This window comes from Neofelis nebulosa, chromosome 2 (assembly GCF_028018385.1).
Source record: "Neofelis nebulosa isolate mNeoNeb1 chromosome 2, mNeoNeb1.pri, whole genome shotgun sequence".
Taxonomy (NCBI): Eukaryota; Metazoa; Chordata; class Mammalia; order Carnivora; family Felidae; genus Neofelis; species Neofelis nebulosa.
Window position 1 is genome coordinate 216,475,042 of NC_080783.1, and position 18,962 is coordinate 216,494,003.

At 42.0% G+C, this 18,962-nt stretch overlaps 1 protein-coding gene across 5 annotated transcripts in view; it reads left to right on the forward strand.

Moving 5' to 3' along the window:
* The window catches only part of RERE (arginine-glutamic acid dipeptide repeats), a 429,059-nt gene that overhangs the window by 257,301 nt on the left and 152,796 nt on the right, over positions 1-18,962 (forward strand). For all 5 annotated transcript variants that reach the window (XM_058719215.1, XM_058719218.1, XM_058719219.1 and 2 more), the window contains 2 exons: positions 907-1,003; positions 15,193-15,297. In XM_058719215.1, the coding sequence (XP_058575198.1) occupies positions 907-1,003; positions 15,193-15,297 (202 nt within the window). The remainder of the gene's footprint in view (positions 1-906; positions 1,004-15,192; positions 15,298-18,962) is intronic.

The window sequence follows — 18,962 nt, forward strand, 5'->3', positions numbered from 1 at the left end:
GTTTGCGTCTTAACTTTCAGAATAATCAGGAAGGTAGTTCAGAGATTCTTAGTTTTTCTTGCTCTAGCATTGTAGTTTCTACCCAGTAACTCTGTTGACATGTGAGATACGCACATAAAATGTGTATTGTGTTTGTTCAGATGTGTATAATCATGCATTTTTACTGAGTTTTCAAGTGTTGGGCCTCACGCTTAACTGATTCACATTTGTCACCCATTAATCATATGAGTTAGAATTTGTCACTACCCACTTTCAGATGAGGAAATCGAGGCACATGAGATGCTCAAGGAGTTGCCAAGGCGACATGTCTTCTCAGCGGGCCTGGCCAGGCTGGGATCCAGCTGCCTCTACTCTTCCTTTCCCACTCGTCCGCACTGCTTCTGAGTCAACAAAGCATAGCCAAACAGTTTTGAGGAATGATGTTCTTTTATAACTCATTAGGCTTTTCTTCCTTGAAAACTATAAAAATTTCTGTTAAGGCAGTTAAATTATGGTTCCTGATTAAAAATAGTAACTTGGTTATTTTTTTCTACAGAAACAGTGCAATTTCACTCCATCCTGGAATATTTAGCAATAAGAAATTAAACAGGATCATTAATTATGTCAGTAATTTACACGTTTGCTAAAATGTGATCATTGTTTCTTCTGTTTTTTTCTTCGTTTTTTCATTAATTGCTTAATGCATTTCAGCAAACTGTGGGGATTTAATAAGGGTGTAAAACACATATCCAGCAAGATACTTGTTTCCTGTTATGCCTGCCATACATTATTCCTCCTGACCAGACCTGGTTATTTATTGTACTTTCTTTAGTGGGAGGTGAACCTGAAAGAAAAATCTAGCAAAACTTTTCCTAAATGTTTTGGGAGGCTCAATTTTAATATCCTCTCAATTAATTTTTTTGACAGACTCTGGAAGAGAACTTGTCATTACAGACCCGGTCATCAAGAACCGAGAGCTCTTCATTTCTGACTACGTTGACACGTATCATGCTGCTGCCCTCAGGTGAGCGCCAGAGACGTGGTCTTTGCTGTGAAGGAGCGGCCGTCGAGCATGGCGGGTCGAGCAGCCTAAGCCATCTGGGTCTCTTTTGATAATCATGATATTAATCAGACTACTCTTGTGGTCTCAGTACAAGTTAGTACACCACCATTCACTCCAGTGTTAACTTTGTGGATGATTGGGATTTCAGAGGTTACCTGTACCTTCACTAATCTGTGTGGGAGAAAAGAAACCAATTTAAGAAAAAAAATTTTGACGCCCTCTCTGTAGTTTTGTATCTTTGTGTCCTTAGTAGTATGCTGGTATTGAAAATTAGTATCCCGGCACTGGTTGCTGAAGTTCTTAGGGTGACATGTTATGATGGTCTGCAGATTATTTTCTCAAGAATCAGTTACTTCCACTAGAAAAGGTGGAGAGATGGGTGAAACAAATATGGCAGCATGGCTTGAGAGTCTAAGCAAGGTTTATAGGAAGTTTTAGCAACCTGTTTATTCTTTGAATTTTTTGTATGTATGAAAAATTTCCTACCAGAAAGCTTGGCGTTAGGGAGAATATATTGAAGATTTTATTCTGAGGAAGGAGGTAACATTGCAGATACTCTTAGGTAATTATGCCAAAGAGTGACCATAAGCCCCTACTTTGCACTTTCTGGCGTTTTCTGTCCCTTTCAGGAAAAGGTGATATATGCGTGCGTGTGTACACACACACACACACACACACACACACACACACACACACACACACCTTCATCCTGGTATATCTCGCACGTATGTGGAAGACTGTGGGCTTCTTAAGTAGTAGAGGAAGTAAGACAAGTAATAGTTTTGTAATTCTTTCCCAACCAGAAAGAATAAAGTGGTGAAAGACTACTTTCTTTGTTAAAGAATAGAAAAAAAAAAAGTCATAGGGATTTACTTGCTTTTAACTGAGCTATAATGAGATCCAATAATTTCTGCATTATGTTGCTCAAATGGCGTTCAGTGAAACCATCTGGAGTCTCCTGTGCAAAGCTATATAGCTAAAGCCAGTTATTTCAAGGCGAATTAGTAGCAACTTTTAGGGCAGGTTTGGGTCAATGTTTTGGGCCAGAATATCTTTCCTACGATCTCCTTCGCAGCTACTCAGCTCAGCCATTGTAGGGCAACAGTCATAGGCGACAAGTAAATAAATGAGGTGCTGTGCACCAATAACTATGGACGCTGACATTTGAATTTCATTTAATTTCCACGTCAGGAGATATTATTCTTCTTCTGATTTCTTTTTTAGCCATTTAAAAATGTAAAAGCTATTGTTTGTTCTGCAACTGTATAAAAACGGGCATTGGGCCAGATTGGCCAATCCCTGCTGTAGGGGAAGGAGCGAATATGGTTAGATTTGGCTTTTTACAAGACTTTAGATACATTTAGAGAATTTCTCTGGTGTTTTATCAACGTCTTCCAAAGCTCCCAGAAGCCTTTCGTGTCTTTGTGGCAGTGACTTTGCAATCTTAAACTCGAACACTGAATGAAGCAAGTTAATGGAAGTTTGGATAGATGGATGGAACCATTAAATTGTTGGTGAAGACAAGTGGCTTGATCTTGAAATACTTTCTTATCTTGATATATATGCTTCTCCCCTCCTATCTTCATCTTGTGCCATTGGTTGAGGTAAATGATTTTAAAAAACGTGGAGTTAAAGTTAAATAAAGATGTGACAGGGCGACTGGGTGGCTCAGTCATTTGAGTGTCTGACTTCGGGTCAGGTCATGATTTCCCGGCTTGTGAGTTTGAGCCCCACCCCGGGTTCTGTGCTGACAGCTTGGAGCCTGGAGCCTGGAGCCTGGACATGCTTAAGATTCTGTGTCTCCCACTCTCTCTGCCCCCTCCCCTGCTCACGCTCTTTCTCTCTCAAAAATAAACAAACATTAATAAATACATATGTGAGACACATAACGGTGGTTATTCAATGTGTTTTGATAGATTTACTGGAAATGAATATATTTGAATATTAGCGGCTATTCAGATTTGTGGAATCATTTTATACTATTTTACCCTTTTTAGAAGAACCAGTTGTCCCACGTAATTCCACCTGGACCTAGTAAACATACTTTTACTGGGTTTCCAGTCAGATACTTTCTGGAGATATGTAATTGTGTAGTCACTGTCCCTTCCCTGGCCACCAAAGGGCTGGAATGCTATTGGTAATTCCTTATCTTCTTTTCACTGTGTATGTGACCAGAACCCTTATGGACTAGTCTTTTCTTCCTGTGGTATTTTCTTTGAAGTGGTCATAAAGTGGTTCCATTCTAGCCGTCGTCTCAAATTTGATTTTGTTAGCTTCAAATAGAACCTCTGTGTATAACCTGACAATTGGATTTTTTTCCCCAAAGATTGCGGATCGTAGTGGTCACACAGTTATTGAATGATCTGGCCTAGTAGGTGCTTAGTAAGTACTTGTGGCTGGCTTGACGTTTGTCTGCATCTGTATTGCAGACAAACTGCATTTGTCTGACATTTGAGCTCATCTGTATGGTTCTTACTGTTACTACTTAGTAATCTCGCCAGGCTCTCAGCAACAGAGCGCTTCCTGTAAGATCTTTTCCCATAAAAGCAGATTTCTCCCCCAGGAATCTTTATTGTTCTCTTTCATTTTAGCAAAACTAGATTAATTTTAAAATACAGTGTGGGCTGGGGAGATGAAACTTTAGTTTTTTCTTCCACTTATTTCCTGCCCAGTTATCCACAGGAAGAATTTTTCTTCCTCTGTAGATATCAAGCAGTTCTGCCAAAAATAAATTCAACTTCGGGGGGCTTGCGTGGCTTAGTCGGTTAAGCATCTGACTTTGCTCAGGTCATGATCTCACCACTTGTGAGTTTGAGCCCTGCATCAGGCTCTATGCTGACAGTTCAGAGCCTGGAGCCTGCTTTGGATTCTGTGTGTCCTTCTCTCTCTGTCCTTCCTCTGCTCACACTCTGTCTCTCTTTCTCTCAAAAATAAATAAACATTTAGAAAAGTAAAAAATAAATTCAGTTTTGAAAGAGACAAAATAGTTTGTAGGAACGTGAAAAAGGGTCAGATGAATGTAGTGGCAAACATGGAAGAGAAAAAAGAAAGAAAAAGACTGATAGCGTTAGTGCTTAGCACCCTTCTTGTCAAAGATCATAGCGCTCAGCTCAGTGGGCTCCTGGGACCCGTAATTCTGAGGTGGCTCCTGCCATGGCAATTCCCCAAGGAGGAAAGTGCTGCAGTGCTTTCTCTCTTTCAAGCTGGTGTGAGGGTCAGGTGATAAAGGGGGAGGGAGCGCTTTGTCCTCTAGCCGTCAAGAATCAGAAGGGAGACAGAATTCCTCTGCAGTCTGTTTTCTGTAAGATGAGCATTTCCTTCCCCAAACGACATTCACTCCCAGAGGGACTGTGGGACCGTTCGTTACGGAGACCTGTGTTGAGGTCCAGCACCGCTGCTTGCCTGCTGTGTTTTAAGTCTTGCCTTGGCCGTCCCTCATCCCTGCCTTTCAGGCTAAGTTTCTCCGGCTGTTTGTTTTCTTTTCGTTATATTTATCAGTAGCCATATGGTGCAGTTAGTATCCCGAGAGAAGTAGTTTTGAGTTCTCCCCAGTAGCTAAGTATTTTGGGCCCATGCTGGTATAATAGAAAAAACACCAGACTACGGCGAGAAGGCTGCAGTTTGAATCCTGGCTCTGCCACATAGTTTTTTCACCAAGGTCAAGTTTGTTAAACTTTTGAGGCATCCTTTTGACAAGCTTACGCAAGGCCACGTGATTAAGTGACAGAACCCTGAAGCAAACACACATATGTCACATAATGGATGTGAAAGGGTCTCTCAGAGTGCCTCACACTCAGTAGCATGGGGAGTGCTTACTTACTTACGGTCATTGAATCTGAATTGGGTTCTTTTTTTTTTTTTTTTAATGCTTATTTATTTGAGAGAGGGAGGGAGAGAGAAACCGAAGGAGGCTCCAGGCTCTGAGCTATCAGCACAGAGCCTGACACGGGGCTCGAACTCACAAGCCATGAGATCATGACCTGAGCCGAAGTTGGATGCTTGAGCGACTGAGCTACCCAGGTGCCCCTGAATTGGTTCTTAAAGCAAAAAAGGAAGAAAAGAAAAAATGCAATTAAACGTAGTTCTGTACCAAGTTATTGATGGTGCAATTATTCAGCATCCATTTATTTTACTTTTCTGTGGCCTCTTGGCTGGATTGATTGGCTATTCCGATTACTTCGGGTACGGGAGGGAGAGTTGAGCTCCAGGAGCCACCTTTAGACGCTCCGAGAATGAGCAGATAAACCTGCTCTGAGAACAAGCAGATAAATTTTATTACGCTAAATAAAAATTATAGCTTGCAGTTTGTTTGCTATGTTACTTCTTTTTCACCCTAAGGATCATGTTTTATTGATGATCAAAGAAAGGATCTAGAGAGATTGCTTTGTGATTGGATTGTGAGCATGTGACCTGGGCAGCATTTTCAGGTTTACTGTGTACCTGTAACTGTGAATTCCCAAATATCGTAAACGTCTCAACGACTGAAGGGCTGTAAAAACATGGGGAAAAACATGTCCTCAGGTAGGGCAGGTGCCAAGCTGTCATCTTGGCTAGGAATTCGTCTTCCTAGGAAGACGTTTGACATACAGGAATATGGGAACATATAGGAATATGTTTTAGAGTGAGTTTTCTGGAGCCTTTCCCAGCCAGAAAACCCTAGCCTCGCTCTGCAGGGCTTCTAATCTTCCCCTTTTCATCCTGAATTAATTGATCTCTTCACTTTGTTCTGGGCAGCTAGGGTTGTACATGCAGTGATTGATGCAGACTGAGTACATCTCCACGCAGTTCCCCAGCCATTTTTGGCACTGACACAACTCCTTTAGCTCCTGTGGGTCCCCTGATGAGTGTCCGGACGCCTCAGAGCATTTAGTTTTACAGTTCCAGGGTTCATTTCCTGGCTTTGATCAACTGTTGTTTTAATATGTAAAATAACTTCGACCTACAGCATTTTTATTGTTTTGTCCGTATGTGCTTAAGTACTTCATTAGACACCATAGCTTGATGGTCCTTTCTTTCTTTCTTTCTTTCTTTCTTTCTTTCTTTCTTTCTTTCTTTCTTTCTTTCTTTCTTTCTTTCTTTCTTTCTTTCCTTCCTTCCTTCCTTCCTTCCTTCCTTCCTTCCTTCCTTCCTTCCTTCTCCTTCCTTCCTCCCTTCCTTCCTTCCTTCCTTCCTTCCTTCCTTCCTTCCTTCCTTCCTTCCTTCCTCCCTCCCTCCCTCCCTCCCTCCCTCCCTCCCTCCCTCCCTCCTTCCCTTCCCTTCCCTTCCCTTCCCTTCCCTTCCCTTCCCTTCCCTTCCCTTCCCTTCCCTTCATTCTTTCCTTCCTTCCTTCATTTCCTTCCTTCCTTCCTTCATTTCCTTCCTTCCTTCCTTCCTTCCTTCCTTCCTTCCTTCCTTCATTTCCTTCCTTCCTTCCTTCCCTTCTTTCCTTCCTTCCTTCTTTCCTTCCTTCCTTCCCTTCATTGTTTCCTTCCTTCCTCCCTCCCTCCCTCCCTCCCTCCCTCCCTCCCTCCCTCCCTTCCCTTCCCTTCCCTTCCCTTCCCTTCATTCTTTCCTTCCTTCCTTCATTTCCTTCCTCCCTTCCTTCCTTCCTTCCTTCCTTCCCTTCTTTCCTTCTTTCCTTCCTTCCTTCCCTTCATTGTTTCCTTCCTTCCTTCCTTCCTTCCTTCCTTCCTTCCTTCCTTCCTTTCCTTCCTTCCTTCCTTCCTTCCTTCCTTCCTTCCTTCCTTCCTTCCCTTCCCTTCCCTTCCCTTCCCTTCCCTTCCCTTCCCTTCCCTTCCCTTCCCTTCCCTTCATTCTTTCCTTCCTTCCTTCATTTCCTTCCTTCCTTCCTTCCTTCCTTCCTTCCTTCCTTCCTTCCTTCCTTCCTTCCTTCTCCTTCCTTCCTTCCTTCCTTCCTTCCTTCCTTCCTTCCTTCCTTCCTTCCTTCCTTCCTTCCCTTCTTTCCTTCCTTCCCTTCTTTCCTTCCTTCCTTCCTTCTTTCCTTCCTTCCTTCCCTTCATTGTTTCCTTCCTTCCTTCCTTCCTTCCTTCCTTCCTTCCTTCCTTCCTTCTTCCCTTCCTTCCTTCCTTCTTTCCTTCCTTCCTTCCTTCCTTCCTTCCTTCCTTCCTTCCTTCCTTCCTTCCTTCCTTCCTTTCTTCCCTTCATTCTTTCCTTCCTTCCTTCCTTCCTTCCTTCCTTCCTTCCTTCCTTCCTTCCTTCCCTTCATTCTTTCCTTCCTTCTTTCTTTCCTTCCTTCTTTCCTTCCTTCTTTCCTTCCTTCCTTCCTTCCTTCCTTCCTTCCTTCCTTCCTTCCTTCCTTCCTTCCTTCCGTCCGTCCCATGTCCTGGCGCTGCTAGCTGGGCAAGGGCTCTGAGGTGCTGGGAACACCCAGCTGAATAATACACTCTCTGTGCCCTTGGATACTTCTCAGTCTTTTAAAAATTCTTTATGTGGAGCTGCTTTTAGACGCACAGAAAAGTTGTGAGTACTGCGTTTCCATCCATCCCTCCCCCAGTCTTCCTCAGTGTTAACATCTGACAGAACCCCTGTGTGGTTATCAGATCCAGGAAATTAGCATTAGTACAATACAGTTGAACTGAAGACCCTGTTTGAATTTCACTAATGTCTTAATTCAAACTTCTGTAACAAAATAGCACAGACTGGGTGGCTTAGAAACAACAGAAATTTATTTCTGACAGCTCCGGAGGCTGTTGGTCTGAGATCAGAGTGCCAGCCTGTTCTGCTGAGATCCTTCTGGTTTGCACACTGCCGACTTCTTGTATCGTCACATGGCCCAGAGCAGAGAGGGAAGGCAAGTTTCCTGTCTGACAGCACAGGGTTCATTTTATTGTATCTCTTTTTGTACCTTCTTTCTTCAAAAGCGAAAAACTCTGCTCTCATTGTCGACATATATTTACTTATTTTTATTCACTTCAGGAATACACATAGTTTTAGAATTTGTAACCCATGTCCCTGTGAGAAACAGATTTACTGACTACATTTTTGTCTTTAGCCATGTAATCTATAGGCAAGACACTGTCTTCCAAAGTCGTTTAGGTCAGTTCTGCTCTTGGATACCTCTGTAAGTGGCCGTGTTCTCTCTTTGTACTACGGTTAGGTTCACTGTTAGACTTTGCGCTCCACTTTTGGTCCCTCCTGGTCGGTAGGGACTCTTGTTAATTTTTGGATGTGCGAGGGCATGCGGACTATGGCTGTGGTTCTGACGGTCAGGGCTGCAGACAGATACGTGGTTTTCAACTCTCTTACACGCTCCCATCCCCATTTCTTTCCTTCCCGCCTGCTCTCCGTAACTGCTCGCTTTACTTCTTAGTTTTTCCTTCCTGCACTTTTTCATTTCAAATGAGCAAATACATAGCTGTTTTGTTATAGCCTCTTCTGTCTTGTATGAAGAGTAGCATGCCATAGCTACTCTTCTGCGTTTGCTGTTTTTACTTAACGTTATACCTTAGAAACCGCTCCGTATCCGCTGATGGAGGTCTCCGTCATTCCCTCTCGCATGGAGCTCTGCTGTGTGGGCTTTGAAGGTGTTTCCAGGATGTTCCAGTCATAAATGACGCTGCAGCCGGTGTCCTTGTGCATGTGTATTTCCTCATTGTCAGATGCGAATCTTCGGGGCGGATTCATCGGAGAGAGATTTCTGGGTTGAAAGGCTTATGTGTAGGTGGTTTTCCTCCAGAAAGCAAATACCACTTTGCATACCCTGTGTCCCCAGCAGCATGTGCTGTCCTATTTCGTTTTAGTTGTGCCAGTCTGATAGGTGAGAAATAGGATCTCGGTATTGTTTTACTTTATTTTGCTAACAATGAATGAGTGTGAGCATTTTTTCATATATTTAAAGGGTGTGTGTGTGTGTGTGTGTGTGTGTGTGTGTGTGTGTGTGAGTTATCTGTTCATGTCATTTCCTTTAGGTTTTGTTTTGTTTTATTTTGTTTGTTTGTGTGTTTGCTGTTTGGTCTTTTGTCTCTAAAAGTTCTTTAGCATTTTCTGTTGTGTGTGTCGCAAATGTTTTCTCCCACTTGCTGGTTTTCTTTTATGGTTTTAAAAAAATTCTGCAAGACTTACTGTTATCCAGTCAGAGTTGTCAGTGTTTTTCATTTATTCCCTGAGGACGGAGTCGTGGCTAGAAGCCTCTCCCTGTACCTGACCTACTGAGGCCTTGTGCCCAGCTGTCCCAGCACCGGGTATTAACAAGCCTCTCTCGCGCTCCCAGCTCTTTCAGCACATGGACCGCCGAGTCTGTTTCTCCTCAGTGGCTCGAGATGCCACCTTTGTCGTGTCTCATTTTCCTTGTGTGTCCTAGACTCGTTAGTCTGTTGTCTTGTCTGTCCGGGTGCCGCCGCCGTGCTCTTTTAGCTGTGGAGGCGTCTTAGTATTTTTTTGCTGTGCCACTGATAGTGTCCGCTTTTCTCAGTTATCTGTTTTTCCTGTGCATCTTCGTAGCAACCTGTTTCGGTCCCTTAAATAGCTTGTTGATATCTGTATTAGGATAGCATTGAATTGATAGATCAATTCTGTGGGGAAATGCCATGTTGAGTTCTTACATCCCAGAACAGGGGACGTTTTTCCATTTGTTCATGTTTACTTTGGTGTCTCTCGGGAGTGTTTAAGAAGAATTTTCTGCATAGAGATGTTCCCATTCTTGTCACATTTATTTCTGTGTATTTAATCTTATAGGCATATATAGAAACCGCTATACCCTAGTAATAGAGAACTCTATACCCTAGTAATAGAGAATATGCTTTTTTCAAAAGTGTTGATTTCTTTATTTAGAGAGCACGTGTGTGAGTAGGGGAGGGATGCGGAGAGGGGGAGAGTGAGAGAGAATGAACCCCCAGCAGGCTCTGCACCTTCGGTGCGGAGCCCAAAGTGGGGCTTGATCTCACGAACCATGAGATCGTGACCTGAGCAGAAATCAAGGGTCGGATGCTTAACCGACTGAGCCACCCAGGTGCCCCGAGAATATGCATTCTTTCTTTGTACCTTGGCATATTCTCAAAAATTGATTGTATGTTAGATCATAAAGAAAACATTCATGTGAGTAAAAGGCAGTAAAACCAGAGTTTAAAAACAAAAACCAGAAAGGCCAGAATTTCACTTGGAAATGTAAAACTTCTGTTTCCTCACTACAGAGAACAAACTGATGGTCGCCAGAAGGGAGGGGGCTGGAGGATGGGGGAAACAGGTGATGGGGATCAAGAGGGTGCTTGTCCTGGTGAGCACTGAGCAGTGAATACGATTGTTGAATCACTATACCCTGTTCCTGAAACTAATATAATGTCGTATGTTAACTATACTGGAATTAAAATATAAAGCTTAAAGAAAATAAAACTTTAAACAACCTCTGAGCAGAAGAGGAAATAAACACTGAAATTAAAGAAATTTTTAAAAACAACAGGAAAAATACTATGTACTAACATCTATGGCATGCATTTAAAGCGCTGATCAAAGGAAAACTAGTGATACTAAACACATCAACTGCAATGAAAAAATGAAATTGAACGATTAAGTTCCCAGCTTAAATGATAAAAAGAGCAACAAGTCAATCAAAATGCAATGACGTGGAGCTCAGTGTATGTAGAAGAAACGCTTAAGACCACCGCGTGTAAGAGCGGACAGGCGGAGGGGTCCACGTGGAGGTAATGGAAGTGGTTACACTTCGAGCAACTCTTGGGGAGACCGTGGAGGGATATTCTCAAAGCACCGTAAATGAATCGAGAGGAATCCTATAAAATGTCACATAACCTATAGGAGGGCAAGAGAAACAGAATGAAACACGGAAAAGAAACTTTAGAAAAATTCTATACCTGTCATGAGTCAAATGGCTTACCGCTGACAAGACACTGACTCTGTCTCAAAATCTTTCTTTTCCTTTGTTTTCAGGCAAGGGTCATAATAAAAGCTGTAGGCAGGCCTGTGGCTATAAGCCTTCTGTACGTGTCTGTGTCCCTCTTTCCAGGCTTCTCTGACGTTTGTGTGGCCCTGGGGATATACAGAGACTTCCCCGGTTATGAATAGTTTTGATGGAATGAATTTCTGGGCCATGTTTCCATTTGTAGTCTCTCCTTGTAAGGCGGCTCTCTTCTCCTTCATCCCCTTCCGATGCCCTCCTCCCACCAGCCGGAGCATTTGTCAGACCGCGCAGTGCCCAGGGTGGAACGGTGCGGCCACCACCCCAAGGACTACCGGAACGATTATCCTACAGGAAGCCTTTGTTACTGATGAATGAGAGGCCCCGGGAATAGGGGGCTTCCCAGTCTGTAGTCATGTTTCTGTTAATAATGAAGCATCACATTAGAAGTAGGGTGTATAGGACTTCGGAGGCTCCGAATCCGCTATTTTGGTAAGCTGGTAGTGATGGCGACTTCCTCTTAACAGTCTCTCCGGCTTCATTCCACAAACACTGTCAAATAACGTACCGCTTTTGAGAGAGAAAAAGAGCAAGATGAAAAGAGTGCTCTGGAGAAAAAAAAATACTGAATGCTTAAAATGCTACTCTCTCTCTCGCTCTCTCTCTCGCTCTCTCGCACACACACTTCAAAACGTAACCTCCCAGCTTCAGCAAGAGGCAACAGGAAAAATATTTCAAGATGGAGGCCAACCAGGGTGGGCTTACCTGCTCTGTCTTCGGCTCTGCTCCGTACCGGATGGCTCGTTAGCTGCCAAGAGCAGCAGCTCTAATCAGCCGTTGCTACGTGCTACTGAGTCTTGCTGTTTTATTTTACCCTAATACTTTAAAAATGTTTATACGGTAAAGTACACATTTTAAGTTTACATTTTTGTAAGTTTTGATAAATCTGTTTGACCCTTAACAAGGCAGGGAATATTCCCACCAGCCCGGAAAGTTCCCTTAAGCTACTCTCCTCTCAAAGCCTCCCACCCTGAAGCAACCACTATTCTGATTTCTCTCACCATAGATGAATCTTGCCTGTTCTAGAAATTCATTCATATAAACGGAATCATACGGTCTGTGCTTTCTGTGTCCCTGGCTTCTTTTACTCAGAATTTAATGTCTGAGACTTTTTCTCTTGAGGTGCTATGTACCAGTACTTCTTTCCTTTGTATTGTTGGGTAGTATTTCATCTTCAAATATACAATGATTTGGGGCGCCTGGGTGGCTCAGTCGGTTGGACGGCCGACTGCAGCTCAGGTCATGATCTCGCGGTCTGAGTTCAAGCCCCACGTCAGGCTCTGTCCTGAGCGCTCAGAGCCTGGAGCCCACTTCTGATTCTGTGTCTTCCTCTCTCTCTGCCCCTGCCCTGCTTGCTCTCTGTCTTTCTCTCTCTCGAAAATAATAAACAATAAAAAAAAAATTAAAAAAAACACAAATATACAATGATTTGTTACCCACTTCCTTATTGATGGACATTTGGGTTGTTTCTAGGCTAGTATGAATAAAAGCTGTTATGAACAACAACAAAAAAGTACAGAGAAGGAAACAAAAATAAAAAAGAAATTAATGAGGAATAAAACAGTAAAACTAATTAATGAGATCCTGAAAAAATTTTAATATCTCGTTAAAAGTGACATTATGACCAACTGGGATTTATTCCAGGAATGCAAGGTAGGTTCACTATTAGAGACTCTGCTAATATCATACACCATATTATTAAATCTGAGGGGGGAACCTCCATATTTCCAAAGCAATGATTATGTCTGAAGTTAGTATCATATTTAATAGTAATACCTGAAAGACCTTTCCACTGAGATCAGGATCAAGGCGAGGGTGCCTGTTTCCATTACTTTCCACATTGCGTGAGAGGTTCAGTATAATTGGTTTTAAGAAAGGATAGAAAAGAAGTAAAACTGTGTTTATTTGCAAATAACAGATAACATACCTGGAAAGCCTTAGAGAACCAATGATTAAACTGTATCAAATAATAAAGAATGCAGTTTGGTAGTGGGATATGAAATTGATATACAAAAACCAGTACCTTTCACGCGGTCACATAGAAGAGGACATACCAGTGGGTGACCTCATTCATTAGTTTACATGCTTATTTGTCAGATGATGTGCTTCTGTTCCTGCTGCTTCAGGCTTTTCCGAAACCATTTGTGCTGCTGTCCCCATGGAACATTTGGCAGTGTCTTTAGAAACTCTTAATTGTCACAGTGTGGTTTGGGGGTGCGATGGGGTAGAGGTCAGGGATACTGCAAAGTACAGGACAGTCCCTGACAACAGAGAACTATGCAGTTTAAAATGTCAATAGTGCTGAGATTGAGAAACTCTTTCCTAAAGAAAACATACCTGATTTCCGATGTCTGTGTTTAGAATTGCGTGTTGGCAGTGTTTTTATAGGTTCAATGAATACATCGATTAATTACTTAAGTTGAAGGGTGAACTTGAATGTGAATAATAATGAAGAATAGTGAAAGAGGAATCACTTTCCTTTAGTTAGGGACAGTGATGGAAATAACTTATTTTGTGTAGCACTGAATAGTGTATAAAGTTTCATAGACTCCTTGTTTGATCTCCTCAATAGGGATTAGTATAATAGGTGTTCTTATCCCTGTTTAACTGATGAAGGAACTAGCCTATTTTTTCTAGGTGTCAGGGACTAAATCGTGTCAGATGGGTAGTTAGTTTCAGAGTGAGTGCATTGTTTGTTCATCTGTAAAAGTGATCTTTGCTGCTTTTTCTTTTCTGGAAGGTCATTTTAGTTCTAGCTACACACTAGAGGGAAAAGTCCTGGGTATGCAAAGTTGATTCCTAGTCCGTATTCCTAGTGTAGCTTGTTACTTATAAATAATTGCTTCCCATGGAACTTTCCGCGGTGATGGAGATATTATACAAATGTGTTGTTCATTATGGTAGCCACTAGCCTCATGTGATTATTTAAATTTACATCAGTTGAGATTAAATAAAATTTTAAATCCTGTTCTCTTCAGTTGGACTAGCCTAGCCACATCTCAAGTGCTCAAGTGCTGTGTATTATGTTACTGGTAGTTCTCAAAGAAATGTCAATAAATCTCAAGCACTTTTGTTACATTGTTAAAATGGAGGTTGTTTGAGCCCCATCTTAGTGTCTGCCTATCACTGAGGTTTTGGTCACAGTTACTTGAGCTCTATTGGAAAGGAGGACATTGTTTTTCAGTTCCTTGGTGGGAAGCGAATGAATGTCATCTCCCAGGTTGCTATTCCTCAGCTAGCTTCTTTCTCTGACACCTTGGCCATTAGCTGGTGTGTATTTGTTAACGCACCAACTTACGGAGTCCTTATGAAAATGGAATACCTACCTGGTCAAGTGGTAGGAGTTCATAGCCCCGGAAGCATATGCACGTGCTGTTGATTCTCCGGTTCCATCTACTGTAATCGCAGCCCTTGGCTTCCACTTGATGTTAAAGTTCCCTTCTGTGACCACAAAGCGAGTTGCTGAAAACCCCCCTGCCTCCTTGGGAACGCTGGAAATTCTCCCAACGTGTGTGTGCGCGTGCGTGCATTTAAGGAGTTTGGTGGTATTACAGAGTTTTCAGCTACATTTTTGGTTTTAAATTGTGTTGGTAGATGAACCTGGAAACCTTAATGCTGTTTATTTGCAGTATTTTTGTGGGAAAGTGTTTTTCCAACCTACGATCTTTGAATGTTATCTGAAAATTTGGGAAGTGTGTGTTTTTATGTATTAAAGCCCATCTGTATACTTAACAAATTAAAGTCTCTCCGTTTTAATTTGCAAGTCAGTTTGTTTCTTGGACATTAAAAGAGAAGAAAAATATTTGACAGCTATACATTTTGCTTATAGTAAAGTAGCAGGAAGAAACGTCCCATTTTTACGGTTTGGAAAGGCTTTGGGTGGTTTTTTTGGTAAAGTAATTTATGGTTTATTTTTCCTGTTGTGTCTAGTTTCACATCCTTTTATCATGGTCCCACCCTCAATTTACCTTTATGGTTTAGTTGATTTTACTCCGTGGCTAAGATGCTGAGGTACAAGCAGTGAAATTGTGAAGTTGGTGAAGCAGTCCTGACACAAAAAATAAAATATTGGACGTTTTCTGAATTGATAAATATGGAGTCTGTAGCCATATTCTACGTGTTTTTAGAGTAATGTGGATTTAGTTGCGTCTTCCCCTGCCTCTTTCCCTCCAATAGTGTTTTGGTTTGCACAGCAGTTGAGGGTAATACTAATAATGTATTTTTTACATTTGTTTGTTTTCAGAGGGAAGTGTAACATCTCCCATTTTTCTGACATATTTGCTGCTAGAGAGTTTAAAGCTCGAGTGGATTCATTTTTCTACATATTAGGCTACAACCCTGAGACCAGGTAAGTGAGTCACTCGGCCCCACTCAGTGAGAACTTCGCTTTTCCATGTGCGTGCGCGTGCGTGTGTTTGCACATTTGGGCATGTGCCAGTAAGATGAGAAAAAACAACTTCAAAACCCAAAGTGAGCCTCTTTGGAAGGAGTTCTAATTAACGTCATCGGCGTCTAAAGTGGCTTATTGTTTGCTCTTGATTTTATTAAGAAGAAAAGGAAAAGTGAGAAAATTTGGGTGTAGAGAGGCAAGGTAAAGATGTGTGTTTAGCTGATCTGTGTTTTGAACTTACTGTGAATTGGCAGATTATTTCCCTAATGCACATTGTGTCAAACCTTTCGTGGTACCATATTGACTTGAACACACACTAGGATGTTCCGGAGAGTGTGCTGGTTAGTCGTTTGTTTTACTCATTTAATAAAACCCCAGGAACACTCACAGAAATATCTTTAGTAAGACAACTGGTATGAGACGGATACATGCAGTTCTCAACCATCTTGGTAAGATCTATGTAACAGGTAGAGTTATTACTTTTAAAATGAGAAACAATAGAATCAAAATTTAATACAAAAAATTCCTAGTGTCTGTAATAGATTATAGTTTAACTTAGCACATGGAAGAAGTTATTTAAGAGCATATGCATTCATTTTTATCCTGTATCAATCATGCAACTACAGGGACTACAGATTTAAAAAGTACAGGAATGTTAGCAGATGATCAGGTTGTCAGTGCTTGGGACATCTGAGACATAATCTCTAGATATGAGAATTTAGAAAGAAATAAAAGCTGCTTGGCTGAAGGAAGTTAGTGGAAGAACTACTTGCAGGGTAATTACAATGTAGGTATTTTTTAGTTTTAGTGAAAAACTTTTCCTAGAGGATGCTGAGAAATTATATGTAAAAATTAGAAGGTTACTGTTTAGACAGTCAGTCTAGGATTAATGAAAGGCCACGTGTTCTTTGTGGTCATTATAAGAAGCTGCGTAAAGCTCTAGTGAGGCATATATGTTCGTGTCTGTCTCTTTGTATTTTGTAGACAGCTACAGGGGTGATAGTGTACTGAATGGTCACCTTTTTTACTTACCTTTATTTTCTTTAGAAAACAGTAAATTTGAGCTTTTATTTTCTTTTTCAAAAGTAAGCCCTGTTCCAGTGGCGGAGAAGCTGATCCGTGATACTATTTTAAAGCATCCTGTATTTCAGAATGTTTATTTTTACATATGCATTTATTTTTTTTAATTTTTTTTAACATTTATTTATTTTTGAGATAGAGACAGAGTGTGAGCAGGGAAGGGGCAGAGAGAGAGGGAGACACAGACTCTGAAGCAGGCTCCAGGCTCCGTGCTGTCAGCACGGAGCCCGACGTGGCTCTCACAAACTGTAAGAACTCACAGACTGTAAGATCGTGACCTGAACTGAAGTTGGACGCCCAACCTACCGAGCCACCCAGGTGCCCCTAAATATGCATTTATTGACTGCCTGATCATTCCTTGGATTTCTGTCTAGATACAAAGGAGGCCATAATTTCAGTGATGCCACATTTATTTAACTATTTGGTGGGTAGTTGTCACATGGCACGAGCTAGATTGTATCACTGAATTGACTAAATAGCTTTTGTGTTTTAAATGATTAGCTCTTGGGTTCGTAACAACCAAGTTTATTTTTTACTAGTTTTGGTTATATGTCTGTTTTTACTGAGTGCTTATTAAAAGTGATATTATGCAATTTAACTGTGTAAGTTAGAGACTCACCCAGGTTCTGGTCTCATTTTTCATTGGGTGTTGCTGGCAGTCATTCAGAGTGATTCTTCCCATCGGTTAGGTTTTAAAATCTGGCGGAGGTATGCCCTAGAAGGATGTTTCTCTCTCGTCTGAAAAACCAGTACAAGGACATGCCCATGGCGGTGCGTTAGCAGGGTCTGCGTCCTGGGTCACTTCTTTTACCGCTTTGACTTCCTGGCTGCCATTTGTTCATTTCTGTGCTTGTGTTCTCCTTGTCCAGCTTGTGCTTGATGTGTTGTAGGCTTTTGAGGGGAGGTGGATGAATTCATCGAAGTGAAAAAATACTTGAATTTCTATTTAGAAGTAAAGACGGTAGCAGATCTCACGCTCCTCATGAAGCGAGTGTAAAGATTTGCCCTAGCTCCCCGGGTTCCCCCTGAATTCCACGTTAGGCTTCTGAGGGGTTGGCTGTGCAGTTCCCGCAGCTGCTTGCGCGGTCACAGAGGGTGTACTTGAAAAGGAGTGTAGAAAACTCTGTTTTCCCCACCTGGCTTTTGTATGAGCTGGTCCTTAGAATGCTCTGGCTGCATGCCCTTGCAGAATTTACCTCTGTTTGCGTCTTGGTTTCAAGTCTCTGAGGGATGGGGCTGTGGGAAGAGTGGGCTTTGGTGGGCTTCTCCCCCATGTGAATGAGCGGGCCTAGCATGCCGTCTGGCTGCATCTGCTCTGTGCTCTTAGTGCCCGGAGCCATTTGAAGAGGAAACATCAAACCGTTTTCTGTCTGTGAGAGAGACCACGTGTGGATGCGGCTGCTGCAAGTTACAGAACGGGGATTCTGTGACTACACGTTTGGGACTGTCCCCTCTCTTCAGAAAGGAACTTTCAGGAACTTAAAGTGAGCGGTTGAAACTGAAACTTGAGATGGGATTGTTTATTTCTCCAAGCACATTTCCTGATGGTAGTTAGAAGTTGATTTACACAGTTTCCGTAATTTATTTAGCGTATTAGCCCGCACCGAAAGTTTGGAGTTTTTTTCATGTTTATTGCATAAATTTTTTTTAAGTCTCATTATTTGGCTACTCTTTAATTTTTCCCCTAACCTGGTTGTTGTGGCTCTACACATTTCGCCTTGTCAGGACCTGACCTTTCCGGACTTTTTGCGAGAGAGAGGGAGAGGGAGAACAAAGAAGCATGGGAGAGAGGAAGAAGGAGAGAGAGATCGTCAAGCAGGCTCCATGTTCAAGGCTCCATGTTCAACGTGGAGCCCAGTGCGTGGCTTGATCTCACAACCATGAGATTGTGACTCTAGCTGAACTCAGGAGTCGGATGCTTCACCTGCTGAGCCACCCAGGCGCCCCAGACTTTTTGGTTTTGATGGGATTACTTTGTTGAATACGTGTATGTGACGGTGGGAGGCAGACTTTTCTATACTCTTCGGCTCATTGCCTTTAAAGTTCGGGGAGGGTGGATTTCTTGGTAATTAGCATGGAATTTTTATTATTTTGAAATTCTGTGTTTAATTCTGACATCCTCACTCAATTCTGAAATCTGAAAGCTCTGAAAATCAAAAAACGTTTATGCTAAGTTTGGTGCGGAAGCTCATTGGATGGTCATTCTTGGCCTGAACTGAGATGAGGCTATTTATATTGAGTTAGTTCACTTTGTGTGTTTGTACAACTTTTACTGCAAAAGTACCAACGTGATAGAATAGGGGATCATTGCTCAAACACTGCGGGGTGTTACATAATATATCGTATATTTGTTATAGTACCTTTCTAAATCCAAAAAATTCTGAGTTCTGAAAACCCTCTGACCCTTAGGATCTTTGGTAAGGGATGGTGATACTGTATTCTTGTTAGCCATGGCATTGAAGGAACAAAACTTACTTGAGCAAAAAAATTGGGGACAGATGTTGCCTGTGTTAAGTAGGATGCAAGCTGCAAGGGTCTGACTA